At 37.1% G+C, this 15,247-nt stretch overlaps 2 protein-coding genes across 2 annotated transcripts in view; both read left to right on the plus strand.

Moving 5' to 3' along the window:
• The window catches only part of CDC14A (cell division cycle 14A), a 48,469-nt gene extending 37,314 nt beyond the window's left edge, over nucleotides 1-11,155 (plus strand). The window contains exons 15-16 of the mRNA XM_057364304.1: nucleotides 755-1,073; nucleotides 9,373-11,155. Coding sequence (XP_057220287.1) covers nucleotides 755-1,073; nucleotides 9,373-9,402 — 349 coding nt within the window. The 3' untranslated portion in view covers nucleotides 9,403-11,155. The remainder of the gene's footprint in view (nucleotides 1-754; nucleotides 1,074-9,372) is intronic.
• Nucleotides 11,156-14,272: 3,117 nt separating this feature from the next.
• GPR88 (G protein-coupled receptor 88) overlaps nucleotides 14,273-15,247 on the plus strand; it is a 1,265-nt gene continuing 290 nt past the window's right edge. The window contains exon 1 of the mRNA XM_057364226.1: nucleotides 14,273-15,236. Coding sequence (XP_057220209.1) covers nucleotides 14,273-15,236 — 964 coding nt within the window. The remainder of the gene's footprint in view (nucleotides 15,237-15,247) is intronic.

A 15,247-nucleotide genomic window follows, 5' to 3' on the forward strand; every position in this document is an offset into this window, starting at 1 on the left:
GTGATTTGCTGTTCTGCTAGCCAAATTTTAGTTACCTGCAGATTTAAAAAACAAACAAAATACAAAATCCATTCTACTGGTCTGAGAGTTTTATTGAGTTTGTGTCGCCAGAAACAGTATTGTGTTGTTCTAATGGGTTGGTTTGGTTTCTTTTCACATATCTCAGTTCTAGATGTTTTGCAGGTATTCCCACAAGTCTACATACTATTACTCTCAGAATACTGAGTGGTAATTAATATAATTTTAATGAACCCTTGATTATTACTATTTATTTCCATTATTACTATTTTCCTAAGTAATTATATATATTAAATGAAACCTAGAACAGCTGATGCRTTTTTAATAACTATGTGCACAAATATTTACCTGAAGACAGTAACCAACTTGAGATATTTCAGGACACCCTATTTTTATACTCAAATTTTATCATATTACTTCTTAGTTACTTTGAAGGCTTGTATCACAAAATTGATTTCAAGAAACAGAAGAGGAATTCTTAAACTGATCCATGTACACAAAGTACTTCAGTTCAGATGCTGCCGTTTAACACAACCTCCTGCATGTGTGCATGGTTTGACAAGTGAAAGCTGGCTTGGTGTAGTGCTTGAGTAAGCAAAACTTGGGAAGTCCTGACAAGGAATTCTGCTTTTCATTACTTGGAGCTAGAAAATGAACCTGTGTGCAAACACAGATTATTTCAGAATGGTCTGTTTTATTCACCTAATGTCTTCTGAATTATGTGTTTCCCATTCAGCGTTTCCATAAACTCCAGACTAGCCAGTTCTCTAGGGAACCTGTATGCTGCTTCAGATGATGATGAGAGCAAACTGACATCATCGTCCTCTAGGACAGGTTTTTCTGTAAGCCATATCTCCAGTCACCTGAATAGCAGCTTGCAGCTGCCACACAGAAAAAACCATGAACTGAACAACAACTTATACAACAGAAACAGCAGTAGTGGCAACAACCTGAGCAGCCAAAACAGTTTTCCCAGCGCCGTGACAGATGAGTACGCACCAACCTTCCTTTATGGGCCTTACAACTCCTCCAGCTCGATCCCAGAGTCGATTTCTGTAAGTCATAGTCACAACAGCACTTTCAGGCAGCTGACTGATGCTCTTCTTCCTTGCTTCTGTGAGCAAAACCGTTACCAAAAAAAAAAAGTCGTAACTTGGCATAATTCTCCAACTTCCTCTAATGTTTCTGAACAACACCTTTGTCTGTTATCTATCACTTCAGCTGCTTTTTTTCCATCTCTTCTAAGCATTTAGTATGTGGAAGCTTCATGAAAATAAATCACTCCTGAACCTTACCACCTTTTTCGATATCTTTTTTTATGGGCCTTCCTACTGTTGGATTTTATTTCCAATTATCCATAATGCAGTCTGTAAGTTAATTATGTATCTTCGTCTTCAGGCAGTACAGATTTGCAGAAGCCTTTGTATGTATCATAGTAAACAGAAGGTAGAACATACTTGAAGGTAGGGCTTCTTTGAGTAATTAGTGCTCTTGACTTGAAACCTAGTCCTCCTTTTCTGACACCGAATGTGAAAAGTATTATAGGGCACAATATTTCTGATGGTCTCACATTGCAGCTTTCGTTCCTCAACAGCTTTGCTGCCTTGGGCTTGTTTTGTGCTCTTTTTCTGTATAAAAGTCTGTGTAAAGAGGATGTACAGATAAACTAATGCAACTTGAMAGTGCTTCTATACAATATGCAGAGAAGAGAGACTAAAGAAACTTCAGTTACAAAATCAGAAATAGCTTCATCTATTCTWGGGAAAAAATAAACATATCTACTACTATAAATCTAAAACAAATTTAAAATACTGGTTTCCAAAGCTTTGATAGCATACTAATTATAAAAAGTAGTACACTGTTTTTAATAGACTTTTGTCTACAATAAATTGAACCTGTCAGCCTCTGTTGAGTAGTACTGACATGATTTTTTTTTTTAACTGGGTGAAAATCAAATTGGCTTTATGTAAAATTAACTTCAGAATATTTTACATCTCTCTTCTGTTTCTTTACACTGATAAATTGTTTTAGTATAAAGAAAGTTTTGGTGTTACACTTGCWTGTGCTTTTGAGTGTGGTGAGTCTGCCTTAAGACAACTAAAAGCATACATTGCATGTAACTAGGATGTCCTGAAAAAGATCGTTCATGGGTTGTGTTCTCTTTTTCCTGCAGAAGTGGAGGACCTACCCTCTTGTTAAAGCTCGGATGTGGCACCACTTACAGTTCACAAGCCACATGTTTGTAGCTTGGGAGTATGAATTGCACTTTGTGAGGATAGATGACAGTAGGAAATAAATTCCTATTGTTTCATTGTGGAATTAAATTGTGTGTGTGACTGAAGCCTGATCTGTATAGAAAGAACATTGAAARTGAAGTTAGTTGAGGGAACATGGTTCTTAATTCTCTTACTCAGTGGATACTTCCTTCTCTGGTAGAATCTGCTTGCCCTGAAAGCAGCTCTTCAAAATACTTGATGCTTTCAGACTTCTTGTTTAAAAAATACATTTAGCTTCTTACCCACTTCATCTTATCTGGAAATAAATGTTAATGTTCCATGATCTTAGAATCACTGTTCTGCATTGAGTTTAAAATTGAGTTTAAACTTTAATTTAAACAGCAGTAGTAGGTTGTTTGCAAGGGAGTTCTTGAATATCACCACATCTTCACATCTTTGACTTTTTTCCCTTCTACATGGGATTGAAATAACTATATGTAATTGAGATTTTTTCAAGTGGGATATAGAAACCAAACCAGTTTTTCTATGATTAAACAAGTTCTAGAACAAGAGAACATAGAGAAGAGGAGGGATGTGAAAAGCTGTRTAGCAAGCCAGAAACATTTGTTTTGAGACACATTGATGTGTCTTTTATTYGTTTGTGCATTCTGATTGCTCTGGAAAGTTGTCCTTTTTAGGTGTTATCCTAAAACCGTCTTTAATCCAACATGCTTACAGAAATTTGGTCCTTGGCTGCTGTTGAAGTACACTGGAAATACAATATATATTAAGTATACCAACAGTGATTGAGAATAATCACTTTCCTAAATAATTAATGGTTAATTGGCTGGTTTAATTTTTTTCATGTCTCACTTTCAATATTGTCTGATATTTAATGTACTGAACAATAATTCTTTGGAGAGTCAACCCATTCCCGTTCTTTTCACTTGTTTCTTTTGTAAATTATATTCTGCCAGCAGCATTTCTTAAAGTTTTTTTCCCCATATTCTACTTACAGCTACATATTATGCATGAAGAATGTGCATGTAAAGCTACATGCAGCACCCTAAGGGGAACAAACTCCTTGTAATTGTAATGTGATTTAGTCATGAAAATAAGCTGGCATCATTCACAGTAGGCCAAAATTTGCAAGAGCACCAAATGATAGTATCAAGCATTATAGAAGTAGTAAGCCTGTTTCCTCGAGCAGCTTAAAAGACTGATTGTAAGTACAACATCTTAAAAACTAAGAACTGTCATCTCCTTTGGAGAGGTAGTTGCTGTAACTTAATGCTACAAATTATTTTTTACAATGAAAGCCAAGTTAATAGGCTAGTTCCATAAGCATAGGACAGGAAATTAAGTATTGGGGAGACTTTATTTCCTTTTTATGCCTAGATATTTACAAAATGCTAGTACAGTGCTGTGTTTCTCTTTAATCTCATAAACCCTTGAGGTTCAACATAATTGGCATTGACACAAAAATTCCCCAAATCTATGTGGGGAGAGGGGGTGGTTTACAATGTAGCTGTCTCTTCCAGTATTGTGGCATGCCTTTCTTTCTTGGATAAGGATGCCTCAGGAAAAGAGGGAACAGCAAGGAATAGTTACTGTGTAGGTTGAGGAAGAGGAAAGGAGCAATTCAGGAACAGGTGAAATAGCCATGTTGACAGCAGAGGGGCACTTACAGCTCTGTGCATTGCAGGGAAGAAGGGAATTAATTGTTGTCTCTTTGAAGTAGAACTGTTAAGGGACTTAAAATGTTTATTTGGATGAAACATTAAGGCAGTATTAAGTTACACGTTCAAGGGAAAACATTTTTAAAGAAAAAATACTTTTCTAAAATGCATGGTTCTCCCGTTTTAAGAACATCTTTAATTTTCTTTCTATCTAAATGATTTTGAAATGCATGGAAGTAKATAAGGGTTTGATATTGCTTGCTCTTGAGGAGCAGAGGTTATGCACAATCAAATGCAGCAAAGTGTTTAAATGAGATTCTATCTCCAGTCTTCTCTGAAGACTGAGGTGAGCTAAAAATACTCTATTTGATATATTATGTGCTGTGATGTGAGAAGCAGCATTTCTTTGCAAGAGTCATGCCATGCAGAGTCTACGTAGGAAAGTGCAAGTTTCTGATTTACCTATGAAGTGATACTTTTTCARTATAATAATGGTTAAGAAGTGTTCCTGTTTGAAATGTTTTTCCGATATGTTCTGATTAATGCATTTGTATCTACATCTGCCACATAGCCCTGTGCATCTATCACAGTCAGAGAGGAGTACACTAAAGTCCTATCCATTTTATTCATACTTGACTGAATGTAGTTACTGTGATGTCCAGAGGTTTAAGACAAGAGTAGATTTTTGGATCATTTAATCTTGGAATGCTCTTTGGTAGTGAGCATCTCACTGGCTAATACAGATGGCTTACTTTGAGGACAATATAATTGTTCAGTAAGATTAGTTGCACTGACTGAACACAGTCACTATTTCACTTTCAATGCGAAGCTTTCTATATCACTTTATTATGTCACTGTTACAGCCCTTAGTTCTTATTTTCTTGTCATGGAGATATCTTACTCTAGTCATCTCAACTTGATTTTCTTTTGATAAGCTAAGTTGGCTCAAAGACCCTTTTGGAAAGTGCTCAGCTATTGTAGTTTTTGAAAATCTTTCTGGTCCAGAAACCTGCTATTCAGTGCTGTCCTGCTTGTTATAAATCCATGGTTTGTTTTATCTTCTTTAACTGTGATACACTGGAAGCTGAGGGGGGAGGGCAAAAAAAAAAGGACTTCTTACCACTGACAATACTGACTTCTGTTTCTTGTATTTGAGTCCCATGTCCTGCATTCCCAAGGTTTTTTGGCTTGGTTTGGGGTTTTTTATTTCATGTGGAACTCTGTGGAAAAGCATCATCTCTTTTCTTTTTATTTAGTTGGTTGAGTTTTTTTCTCCTCCCCCTCCCCCTTCTAAATGGGACTGGTTAACCAGCCAAGGAAGATGGTGTTTTCTTACCACTTCATCTGATATCCAGCTGTTTCGCTTTTGGTGGCACTTACCTGAGGTCTGAAGCTCATGAGCAACATATGGAGTAGTATCAAGCCTTAGTAGCAGTTCTGGCAGAATTCTGTCAAAAACAGAATTCTGTTTAATCATTTCCACTTCACTGCTTTAGATGCTGAAATCACTTGAAAGTCGTGACAGCCAAGCCTAGGCTTGTTGCAGTGTTTGTGTTCCACTGCTCTTCTTTCTAATTGGAGCACATCAGGTGATGTACCTGACAGAAGTCTATTACATGTACTGCTGCTTTGTTTGTTCACTTAGCTCATCAGAGGACTCTTGAATGGTACTGACTAATTCCCTTTCTCTTTATTGCCAAAATTTCCCCTCCCCGAGTTAGATATCCAACTACCCAACTGTAATCATGCAGGCACTTTTATGCTTTATCTCTCTTACCTTTTTTCAACGCAAGTGGTTCAGGAGCATTTTGAGATTGTTAGGACAGTAATTTTTCAATTCTAATTTATGTTCACTAAACTCATTAGTGAGTTTTTCCCCCAGCAGGAAAGAGAAAGTTATTCACTAATCTTTTTTTTTTACCTGTTGTGCAATGTAACAGCATTAATACTGCTGTCCCACATCCCAGTTAACAAAAGAATAAAAAAAGACCCCATGACTATGACTATTGTCAGTCATGTATTTTCTCTAATSGTTTTTGTCCTTCATCAGTGCAGCCTTATAATCCACTTTATCGTGTTTATGGTGATAATCTAGAAGAAAAGCTTGATTTTCAAAGGACAGAAAACTTGCTRTTCTAGTCAAACAAAATAAATATTTTATTTGCAAATTTCACAAAATGCATGTTTTRATTAAACAGAATCTCTTACAGTTGCAATTCACAAAATTAGTCTCTTCAAGTATAATCGCATTTAAAGTACTGCTGTAAGATTTTTGCTTTGTTCTGACAATAGTTCTGAATCCAAATAYCCCTCTTTAAAATGTATTTTGATTGGAGAATATGTAGCTGGGTAGTCTTAAGATGAGTCACCTTTTGCTTCTATAGCTGTCATGGAAACTGGCAAGATGGAAACATTTCAAAAAAACTGAGAAGTGCTAGCAGTGTTTTAAATTTATATACATCATCTTTACCTGTAGCATAGTTTTACTTCATAAGAGCTTACCATTAATAAAGATGGCACAGGCTTTGCACAAAACAGACAAACACTCCAGTGCAACTTGCTGATRTGTAAATTTAGCAGACTCACAGGATCGCTTCAAGTGTGTGCATTTTCTCTGATGCATCCTGAGTTAGTTTAGTGAGTCTTGTGTATTCACAGTAGTTCTTGCTTGCAGCAGCAGTYCTATTGCAACAATATTTTGGGAGAGTTGATGCATAATTCAAAACACTTAAATTACATTTTTGCAATTACCTGGGGAAAGTGCATGTTCAAATCCTAAAAAGTAGCCCCAAATGCTCTAGGGTTATTCTGTCTTGAGAGTGAATTCAGGCTGACATGTCTGYAAATGCAGTTCTCGTCACCAGGTGCATCTAGTGGTTATTTTCTCCTCCAGGAGGCCTTCTGTGCCTCCTTTTGAAGAAGAAAAATGAAAGTGACCTAAGCAGTTGTCTCAGCATAAATTTCATTAGATATCCTTAAGTGTAGTGAAACTATCTAATTCTTAGTTCTTTGTTTAAATGTCTGATACTTGGGTGTAAAATACCAAGCTTGACATGGCATGGGACCCCTGTAGGAGTATACATTAAGAGTTCTTTTCCATTAACTGATTTCATATTCTCATCATTGCTGTTCAGGAGTAAATTTTCTTTGGGTTTTTTCCTTCTATTTTTACCTCTATTTCAAATAAGATTTTGTTAAATCCAGCATATGACTTGTAAAAGTGGATTGAGGTTTTTTGTTTTTAATAAAGCTTTCAGAAGCACAGGCCATACTTTGAGTCATGGCAAATGTAAATTTTAAAATAGAAAACTCCTCAAAAGATTTAAAAGAAAAAACAAAAAAAATCTCAATTATAGGCTTTGAAACATTCAAACATTCAATCTCTTAAGACAGGTGAAGAGATTTAAGAGAACAAATTGCTTCTCTGAAAATGAAAAAAAAAACGCAAAACAACAAGCTTCTCCTGCTATATTTAAATTTATCAGACWCAAATGTGAGCCTGTATACTTTATAATAGTTCAGTTGTTACAGCTATCACCATGTTTTTAGTAATAGAAATTTATGTGAAGTCACATAGTTTAATCYGGAAAAAATGCTGTTTAGATGTAATTATTGCCCTTTATTCGGGAAAGTCTTTGAAACATTGGGAAGGAAGCATTGCAATGTGAAGTASAGTTAGGATGAGGGTGGGAACACACTGAAAAACACATTTCTCCATTTGAAAGTAAATAAACTCTGCATGCCCCATGTGTAATAAAACCAAAACATGCTATCCTGTTTCCAAACAATATATGCTGCTGGATATTTGGTGGGGTTTTTTTAATATGTTTCCTTAATTTTTTCCCATATTTTTGTAACTTGGATTACTAAAAATTTTAGGAATTACAGTTTAAACTTTACAATCTTTAATTATGGTTTGGTTCCTTATTAAAATCATGATGTAGAATTCCTGCTTACTACTATCTGCTGAGTGAAAGGCTGGTGTTTACAGTTCTTTGTAACTGACAGTTGCTGGTTTTAAGAGTGTACAGTGGTTTCTGGTCATCTCCCAACTGTCCAAGCTTAAAGTAATCTTTTATTGTACCACATATGAGAGAGTATATAATTAAATTTCATGACTTTTTTTTTTTATGTTTGTTAATCAGCTTTGCCCGGAATTCAGTTTCGATAGATCCATTTCAAATACTGCACTAATTAAGTGTAACCATCTTTCCAGCTGTTCAAATACACGTGTGAAAATGAGAAGCCTTTGAGGATCATTAAGTGAGCAGAAGTTTCAAGTGCTCATTAATGAAGGGCTATTCCTTCTGCCTTGTCTTTACTAAAACCAGACCCTTTTTAGTCAGTGGCATTCAAATCTATATGCTGACAGCACTTTTTCAACCTAGGAAAGAATATCCAGATGGTCTCTCAAATCTTCAAGATGAGAAAATGCATTTAAAAGACAACTACGGAAATATATACTGAGACTTAAAATATAGGGGAAGAAGTGGTTGTGTGWTTTTAGTTTCAGCTATAAAGGTATATATAAATCTATTATGCACTTACACTAATAGGTTTAACTATAGATGCCAAAGAGCATTTCTRTAATGACTAGTTAGGGAATGTAGGAAAATGGAAGAGAAGACTATGAGGTTCCAGTCTGTCTTAAGAGTCATGTTGGTCTCAAGTAGTTTGCCCTAGTTCTCATTAATTGATGCATTTAAAAAAAGCTAGGGTTTTTTATTTGCTATTTGTTTATAACCATACTAGTACAGTGATGAGTTGTCTTAGATAAGACTTACTATTCATCAGAATTACTTCTAGAACACATCCGTATAGCAGATAATATAAATTAGCAGATAATATAAATCAGCTTTTAATAAAACCTTAGGCTTCAATAGAAACAGAAATGTAAATAAACACAATAGACCAGGTTATGGTTTTCTCTTAATTATAGTGACTTCTTACTAATCCAGATGAACCATTTGCATTTATGGTTCATATTCTTTTCATTTGATATTGGTAATCATACATAAGTTTATCCATGTGCATAATTGCTGATRTAGCTTTTTTCCTCAATAAGGAGCTATACCATATGTTTTCTATATCATATCTGAATCAACATCTGAAGTAAGCTGACTCTTTACAGTAGCAGTTGGATTCTCATTCAAGATAGGTGGAAACAATTCAATTAAAGTAACAGTGGTATTTTAAAGCATTTGTAGCACTTTCTTTAAGAACCACAAGAAATTGGTTTGGAAAAGTAAGTGTAGATGGAGGAGGGTGGATGGACTTCACTGTATCCAGATTTTAATTTCTTTTATTTTATTCATCTTTACCTATGCAGAGATTCAGGTTCCCCCCTCCATTTCTTTTTCTCTTTCCTGTCCTTTYTCTACTCTTTAAATGAAAAATACGTGTTATGTACAAATAAAACCTCTCCAGTGAGTTTTAATCTGTTTTTCTTCTCTGCACAGTCCCTTCAGTCTGAGTATGTTCAGTACTAAAGCCTTGCTGCTTTGGTGAAACCTGCTGAGCTCTTCAGATCGATGTCCTTTATGATGGAAAAGAACTGAAGAAAAGAAGCTGCTCACTAAAAGGAGGAAACTTCAATACGAGATGTATTAAGACCTCYACACCAAGAGAAGACTTCTTAATATGCAGAAATTTATTGTTAATGACTACTGCAGATGCACTGAAGTTGAATTTATGGAAATTACTACCCCATGTTATATACAAATTTAAATTTTTTACGTTGAGACAGTTTGAATATATTTCTAATGAGTTTCATTTATTAACTCATGTACAGTGTTAAAATATGTATTAAGAGAATATTTTGGTAAACTATATATAAAATTATGTAAAAATTAGAATATATTTTAATTTAGTGTCTACTTTGCTACAAAAATGTGTATTTTAAAGAATTTGTACATATTTATCAAAGATACCAATTTTTTTATGAACAAGAGATTTTTCTTGTTTTATGGGTCCATCATTATTGCTTAGAGCCTAATGTAATTTACGTTTTTACTAATTGATCTTCTGGTAACATGATGGAAGTCTAACTAGTGAGAAACTTGTTACTACAATATCAACTAAAAGCACTTGATGCATAATCTGCTTTCCACTTCTAGCTGCTAATGTTTCTTAAGGAAACACTATGAAAGAAAAATAAAGGGAAAATATTTGTTGAGATGTGATGTAATTACATCTTTCATTGCAACAGAGAAGTAATTTATGTAATGATTCAGTTGTACAATTAATACTTTTATCAATTTGTCTTAAAGGATTTATGTTTTGTTTTCAGTGTAGAATGTTAACTTTTGCTATGCAATATATGCTGCAAAAATGAAGGCAGACCAAACTCAAGTTGGTAAAAATGTACAATGAATTAGGTAGCACTGCATACTTGCATGTTTTTAACCTACATTTGGCAGTAGGTGTRCAATTTCCTTAGCAACACACAATAAATGTTGGAAGTATATTAAATTTTCATCTATGAATTGGATGCTTCATAAACCTTTAAAGATGATGTTAACCATGTGGCTAAGGTAACTCCTGTATCATAGAGTATTTTTGTCAATAGTAAAGATGCTCTTTATTCTGTGTAACATACAGTTTAGTCAGATGTGATTAGAAATGAGACTTGGATGAAATGGTGTTACCRGGAGGTACTAAAGATCATGTGGAAAATTTTCAGAACTCCAGAAGTGTGTAGTAAAGAAAAGAATATAAGCAGTGGTGAGGATTTGATTTGCCACTAATCTACAAGACAAAAACAAAAGATTTGTTACCTGKTTTTTTTTTCCAATATCTACAGAAACTTGGAAATAAAACATGGTTGAATTGTCAGTCTTTGTTCCTGAAGACCTGTGAATACCCTGCATTTGCTTTATAACTGAAGCTAAGTGCTACATCATTTTTTAAAAGATCAGATCACAAAGTGCTATGGGAAATTGTACTGATAGTGTTAAAAAGCAATACTGAGAGCAGCTATAAAAATCAAAATCACTGAATAAAATTTACATGCAATACTTTTTTGYAACTGCGTATATGTAACATATGCACATACAAAGTAGCATGTGTGTGCATGTATATACAGTATACTGTATATGAATTATAGATTAATGGTAATTCTACCTCTTATAAAGAATTTTCTCTTGTACTTTGTTATAAATAGTTTTCCTTAATAAAATACTGATCAATTTTGAAATGTAGATATATATACATACATCTAATTGATAATAAAATGCCTATATAAGCCACCTTTTTTGTTTCTTGTTTTTTTTCTTAGATCTTTTGATTATTTGATCTTTAATTGAAGATGGCTCTTCAAAATCACCTTCTTTCTTCTAAACCATGTAATGTACTTAAAAGTAGGATGACATTGCAAAAGGATATTGGCATGATGGGTATCTTTTTTAACCAATCTTTCTAACTAGCCTTCTTGTATTTGCTTTGTATAATGCCAAATATTTAATTAATGTGTTGATATTACGATGTAGGGGTTATATTTTAAAATAGAGTAATTTCAAAGCTGTGTCTGAATTGAGGAAACCTTCCTCGGTGAGGCCCCTTGCTAAAGGTATATTACACCTTGTCTTTTTTCATGTGCAACAGGTTTCTTAGTCCCACCAACAGCAGGGTCTGTGCATAAGAATCTAAACAATTTAGCTTTCTTTAGGTTTTTGGCCTTCCTTCAATTAAAAATTAGTCACAAATAGTTCTAACAATTAACTCTGTTGCCGATTCTCAGCAAATTTGTTGCATTGCATGATTATTTATCTGCAGTGCTTAATATTCCTCTCAGCTTCTCTTGCAGTAGATGATATGGACAGTACATAACTGTTACAGCCTCTCTAAAGGAACAGGAAGGCCAGGAATTGAGCAGATGCTTTCAAAGTTGCCCAAATTCTGGTGACAGTCTGAGCTAAAAAAAAAAAAACAACAAAAGGCTTCTGCCACTGAATTTGGATAAATAATGGATGGTGATTGGATGTTTAGAGTAAATGATATACAGGAAAAACAGCTAATTCAAAGCTTTATAGTACATAGGAACCAATCTTTCCCTTGGTGTTTTTCTAGACTTCTATTGATTTATTAGATGAAATATATAAATACCAGCTRATGTGCAACAGTTTTTTTATTCTTGGGTTTGGTGTTTTTTTTTCATAAATAAGTTAATTTTTTTCATAAATATTCTTTAACCATCAGCTWCTTAACAACAACAAAAAATTCTGGGACAGTGAAAGGTTGGGGAGATCTTTTAGAACCTTGACACTTTTAAGAAATAGCCTGAAATTTATTTCATATCCTGTGTTCACCTGWCCTTGAACTTTATTATTTCTGTTCCTTCATATACAAATATATCTGGTTCTGGGAGAACAAGTTGTGTCAAACAAGATCTTTAAAAACATGAATGGATGGATTAAATAAATCTAAAGGCATCTACTGGGCATATTATTTTGTGGCTATCTTCTTATGAAACACTCATCTCTTTCTAAAGTATGCTTTATGAAGCTTTTTGGTTAGGGAGCTATTTCTTGTTACAAACTGACTATTTTTCAATTACAGTGCTGCAGAAAGAGGAGGATTTTAGTTTCTATAATAACTGTTCTTTACTGACAGCTAAACAATGAAAGGCCTCAAAAGGTTTGACACTTGATTAGATCTACACTGTAAAGTGCAGCAGGCAAAAAATATGTTAATTAAGGGCCTGATCAAGTAAATCASGGAGGTATGTCTTAAGCCTTAAGCACATGAGCCATCTAATTAATTTAAAGTGAACACAGATATTCCTGTTTGTAACGAATCCACCTTTGGATCAATATTTCTGTCAGTTGCTAACATGAGCCTTTCTGTCAAATAAAAGATGTGCTGTATTGCAACATCCATTAATCCACACAAATTAACTTCTTTAACTTGAAAAAAAAATGTACATTGCAACTATAACTACCTCCTATGACATTATTTTGGTATTGTGATTCGTTAGCATGAGGAGTTTAACAACACCTAAGAAYGCCTTATGAAGGTCTTTGGTACAGATGACACCTTATAAGCTGCAATCACTTGCTTCTGTAGCCTACATCTAACCTACCTGTAAAAGCAGCTTTTTTTCTTRAACTCATCACAAAATTAATCAGCATTCCACATCTAAAAAGCTTTTGAAAGTAAACGTAAACTCTTGTACCGAGTTTCTTACTAAGTCTTGTCCAGGTGAGAATTTTGTCCTTGTCTGAGTAAAGCAGGGTYGAGTTCCTGGGAGAATGCCACAACTAATTATTCTCCATCTGGGAGATGCCACCAGTTTTTAGTCCACCTCAAGACTTGTCACTCATCTCTGTAGGAACTAATTTTGGAGTGAGACCATTTCAAATGCTGCACTGATTCTGTGTTATCTGTATGCTCACCAACACCGGTGTTCACCCCTGGCAGGCTGGCAATGCAGGATTTCCTGTGGGTTAGGACAGACTGAGGTTTATGAAGACAAGTAAAATACTTAGATTGAGAACCAGCTTCCTCAAGTAAGTACTGCYTTACAAAGATTGGTCTGTTTATTGTGCTTGAAAGATTTAAATTTGGAAAGCATATTGTTATTATAGACTAGCTCTAAAATGAACTATGATTGCAAGAATACTGAGCTTTCTCTTAACAAAAATAAGATCAGAAAAAAAAATCTGTTTAAGTGAGTATCCAGCAGAGAAGTTTGGACAGTAAATAGATTGCATTTCAGACAKAAGTGACTGATACTGATTTGAAACCTTATTTCAAATGAAAGTTGTTTAAACGGGTTAGAACCAGAAGCCTGGTAAGGCAGGGAGAAAAGAGTCAGACTGTGTAGTTGGAGTATTTCTGGAGCATGATAGGGTTTGGCTTTTTCTTTTTTTTTTCTTCTTCTTGATTTAACAAGTTGAAAATCTGCTGAATAATTCATGAAGAGTGGAAGGGCTGAATCTTCCTGGAATGATATACAGTGTACGTACTGTAGCACAGGAGAAACTGCAAGCTTTGTATCAGTTGCTGCCGTTCCTGCTGCCGATTGCAAGGTGCTGCTGCTTTTGCTGTTTTCACAGCTACGGAAACCTCAGTCGTGCTCTGGTCTGCCAACAGCCATTTGCCTCCCTATGGACCCACCTTCACCRGCTACAATCTGTGGAATCTCTTGCTGCCTACCTGCCTTGGACAGTGCTGGTCTCTGGATTGTTACTGCAAACGGCGTTTTCTGAACCTTACAGCTTGTATGACTGAAAACTGCCTTAAGAGTCCCTCAGCTTCACATCCTCCCGTGTGCTTGGTGAAGACTCCTGCAGCAGAACTTCTGCCCAGACAAGGATGGGATTTGCAGGGCAAAGTCAAAACTGAGCTGCATTCAGCGAGATGCCCAACGCCTCTTCCTGGAGTGCTAGCTCTCCTCTGCTGCTGCTCTGGGAGGACTCCTCCGGGACCCGCATCTTTCTGTCGCTGCTCTACGCAGTCTTAGCTATCTCAGGAACTTTATCCAATGTGATGGTCATCTATTTAGTCTTCTCCTTCAAGAAGCTGCAGACAACCAGCAATGCCTTCATCGTGAACGGCTGTGCGGCAGACCTGAGCGTGTGTGCCCTGTGGATGCCCCAGGAGGCTGTGCTGGGGCTGCTGCCCCCCAATTCTTCCTCCCTTCGCTCGGCGGAGTACCGGCTGCTCAGAGGGGGGCTCCTGGGCCTCGGCCTCACCGTCTCCCTGGCCTCGCACCTGCTGGTGGCTTTCAACAGGTACGTGCTCATCACCAAGCTGCCCAGCGTGTACCAGGCCCTCTACCAGCGGAGACACACGGGCTGCATGATCGGGCTCTCCTGGGCCCTCGCTCTGCTCCCGGTCCCGCTGCTGCCGGGGCTCTGGACCCTGGGCTCTGCCCAGTCGGACGGCAGCTCTCGCTACACCGCCCTGCTCCTCGCACTGGCCGTGCTGGCCCAGACCGCGCTGCTGCTGCACTGCTACCTCGGCATCGTGCGGCGGGTGCGGGGCAGCGCCAAGCGGGTCAGCGTCCTCAACTTCCACCTGCTGCACCAGCTGCCCTTCCCCGCCGCGCCGCCGCCGCCTCGCCGCGCCCAGCGCCGCCTCAGCAGCGTCTCCGTCCTGCTGCTCTGCTGCGTGTTCCTGCTGGGCACCCAGCCCCTGGTCTGGGTGAGCCTCCTGGGTTTCTTCCTGCGCCCGGCGCCGCCGGCGCTGCAGGCCGCCAGCTGGCTGCTGCTCTGCTCGCTCTCGGCCCTCAACCCGCTGCTCTACACGTGGCGCAGCGAGGAGTTCCGCCGGGCGGCCCGCTCCGTCCTGCCCCGCGGCGAGGGCCCGGCCACCGCCCCGCGCCCCGCCGCC

Source organism: Malurus melanocephalus, unplaced genomic scaffold, assembly GCF_030028575.1.
Source record: "Malurus melanocephalus ecotype Western Australia unplaced genomic scaffold, MMel_1.1 scaffold_37, whole genome shotgun sequence".
Lineage (NCBI taxonomy): Eukaryota > Metazoa > Chordata > Aves > Passeriformes > Maluridae > Malurus > Malurus melanocephalus.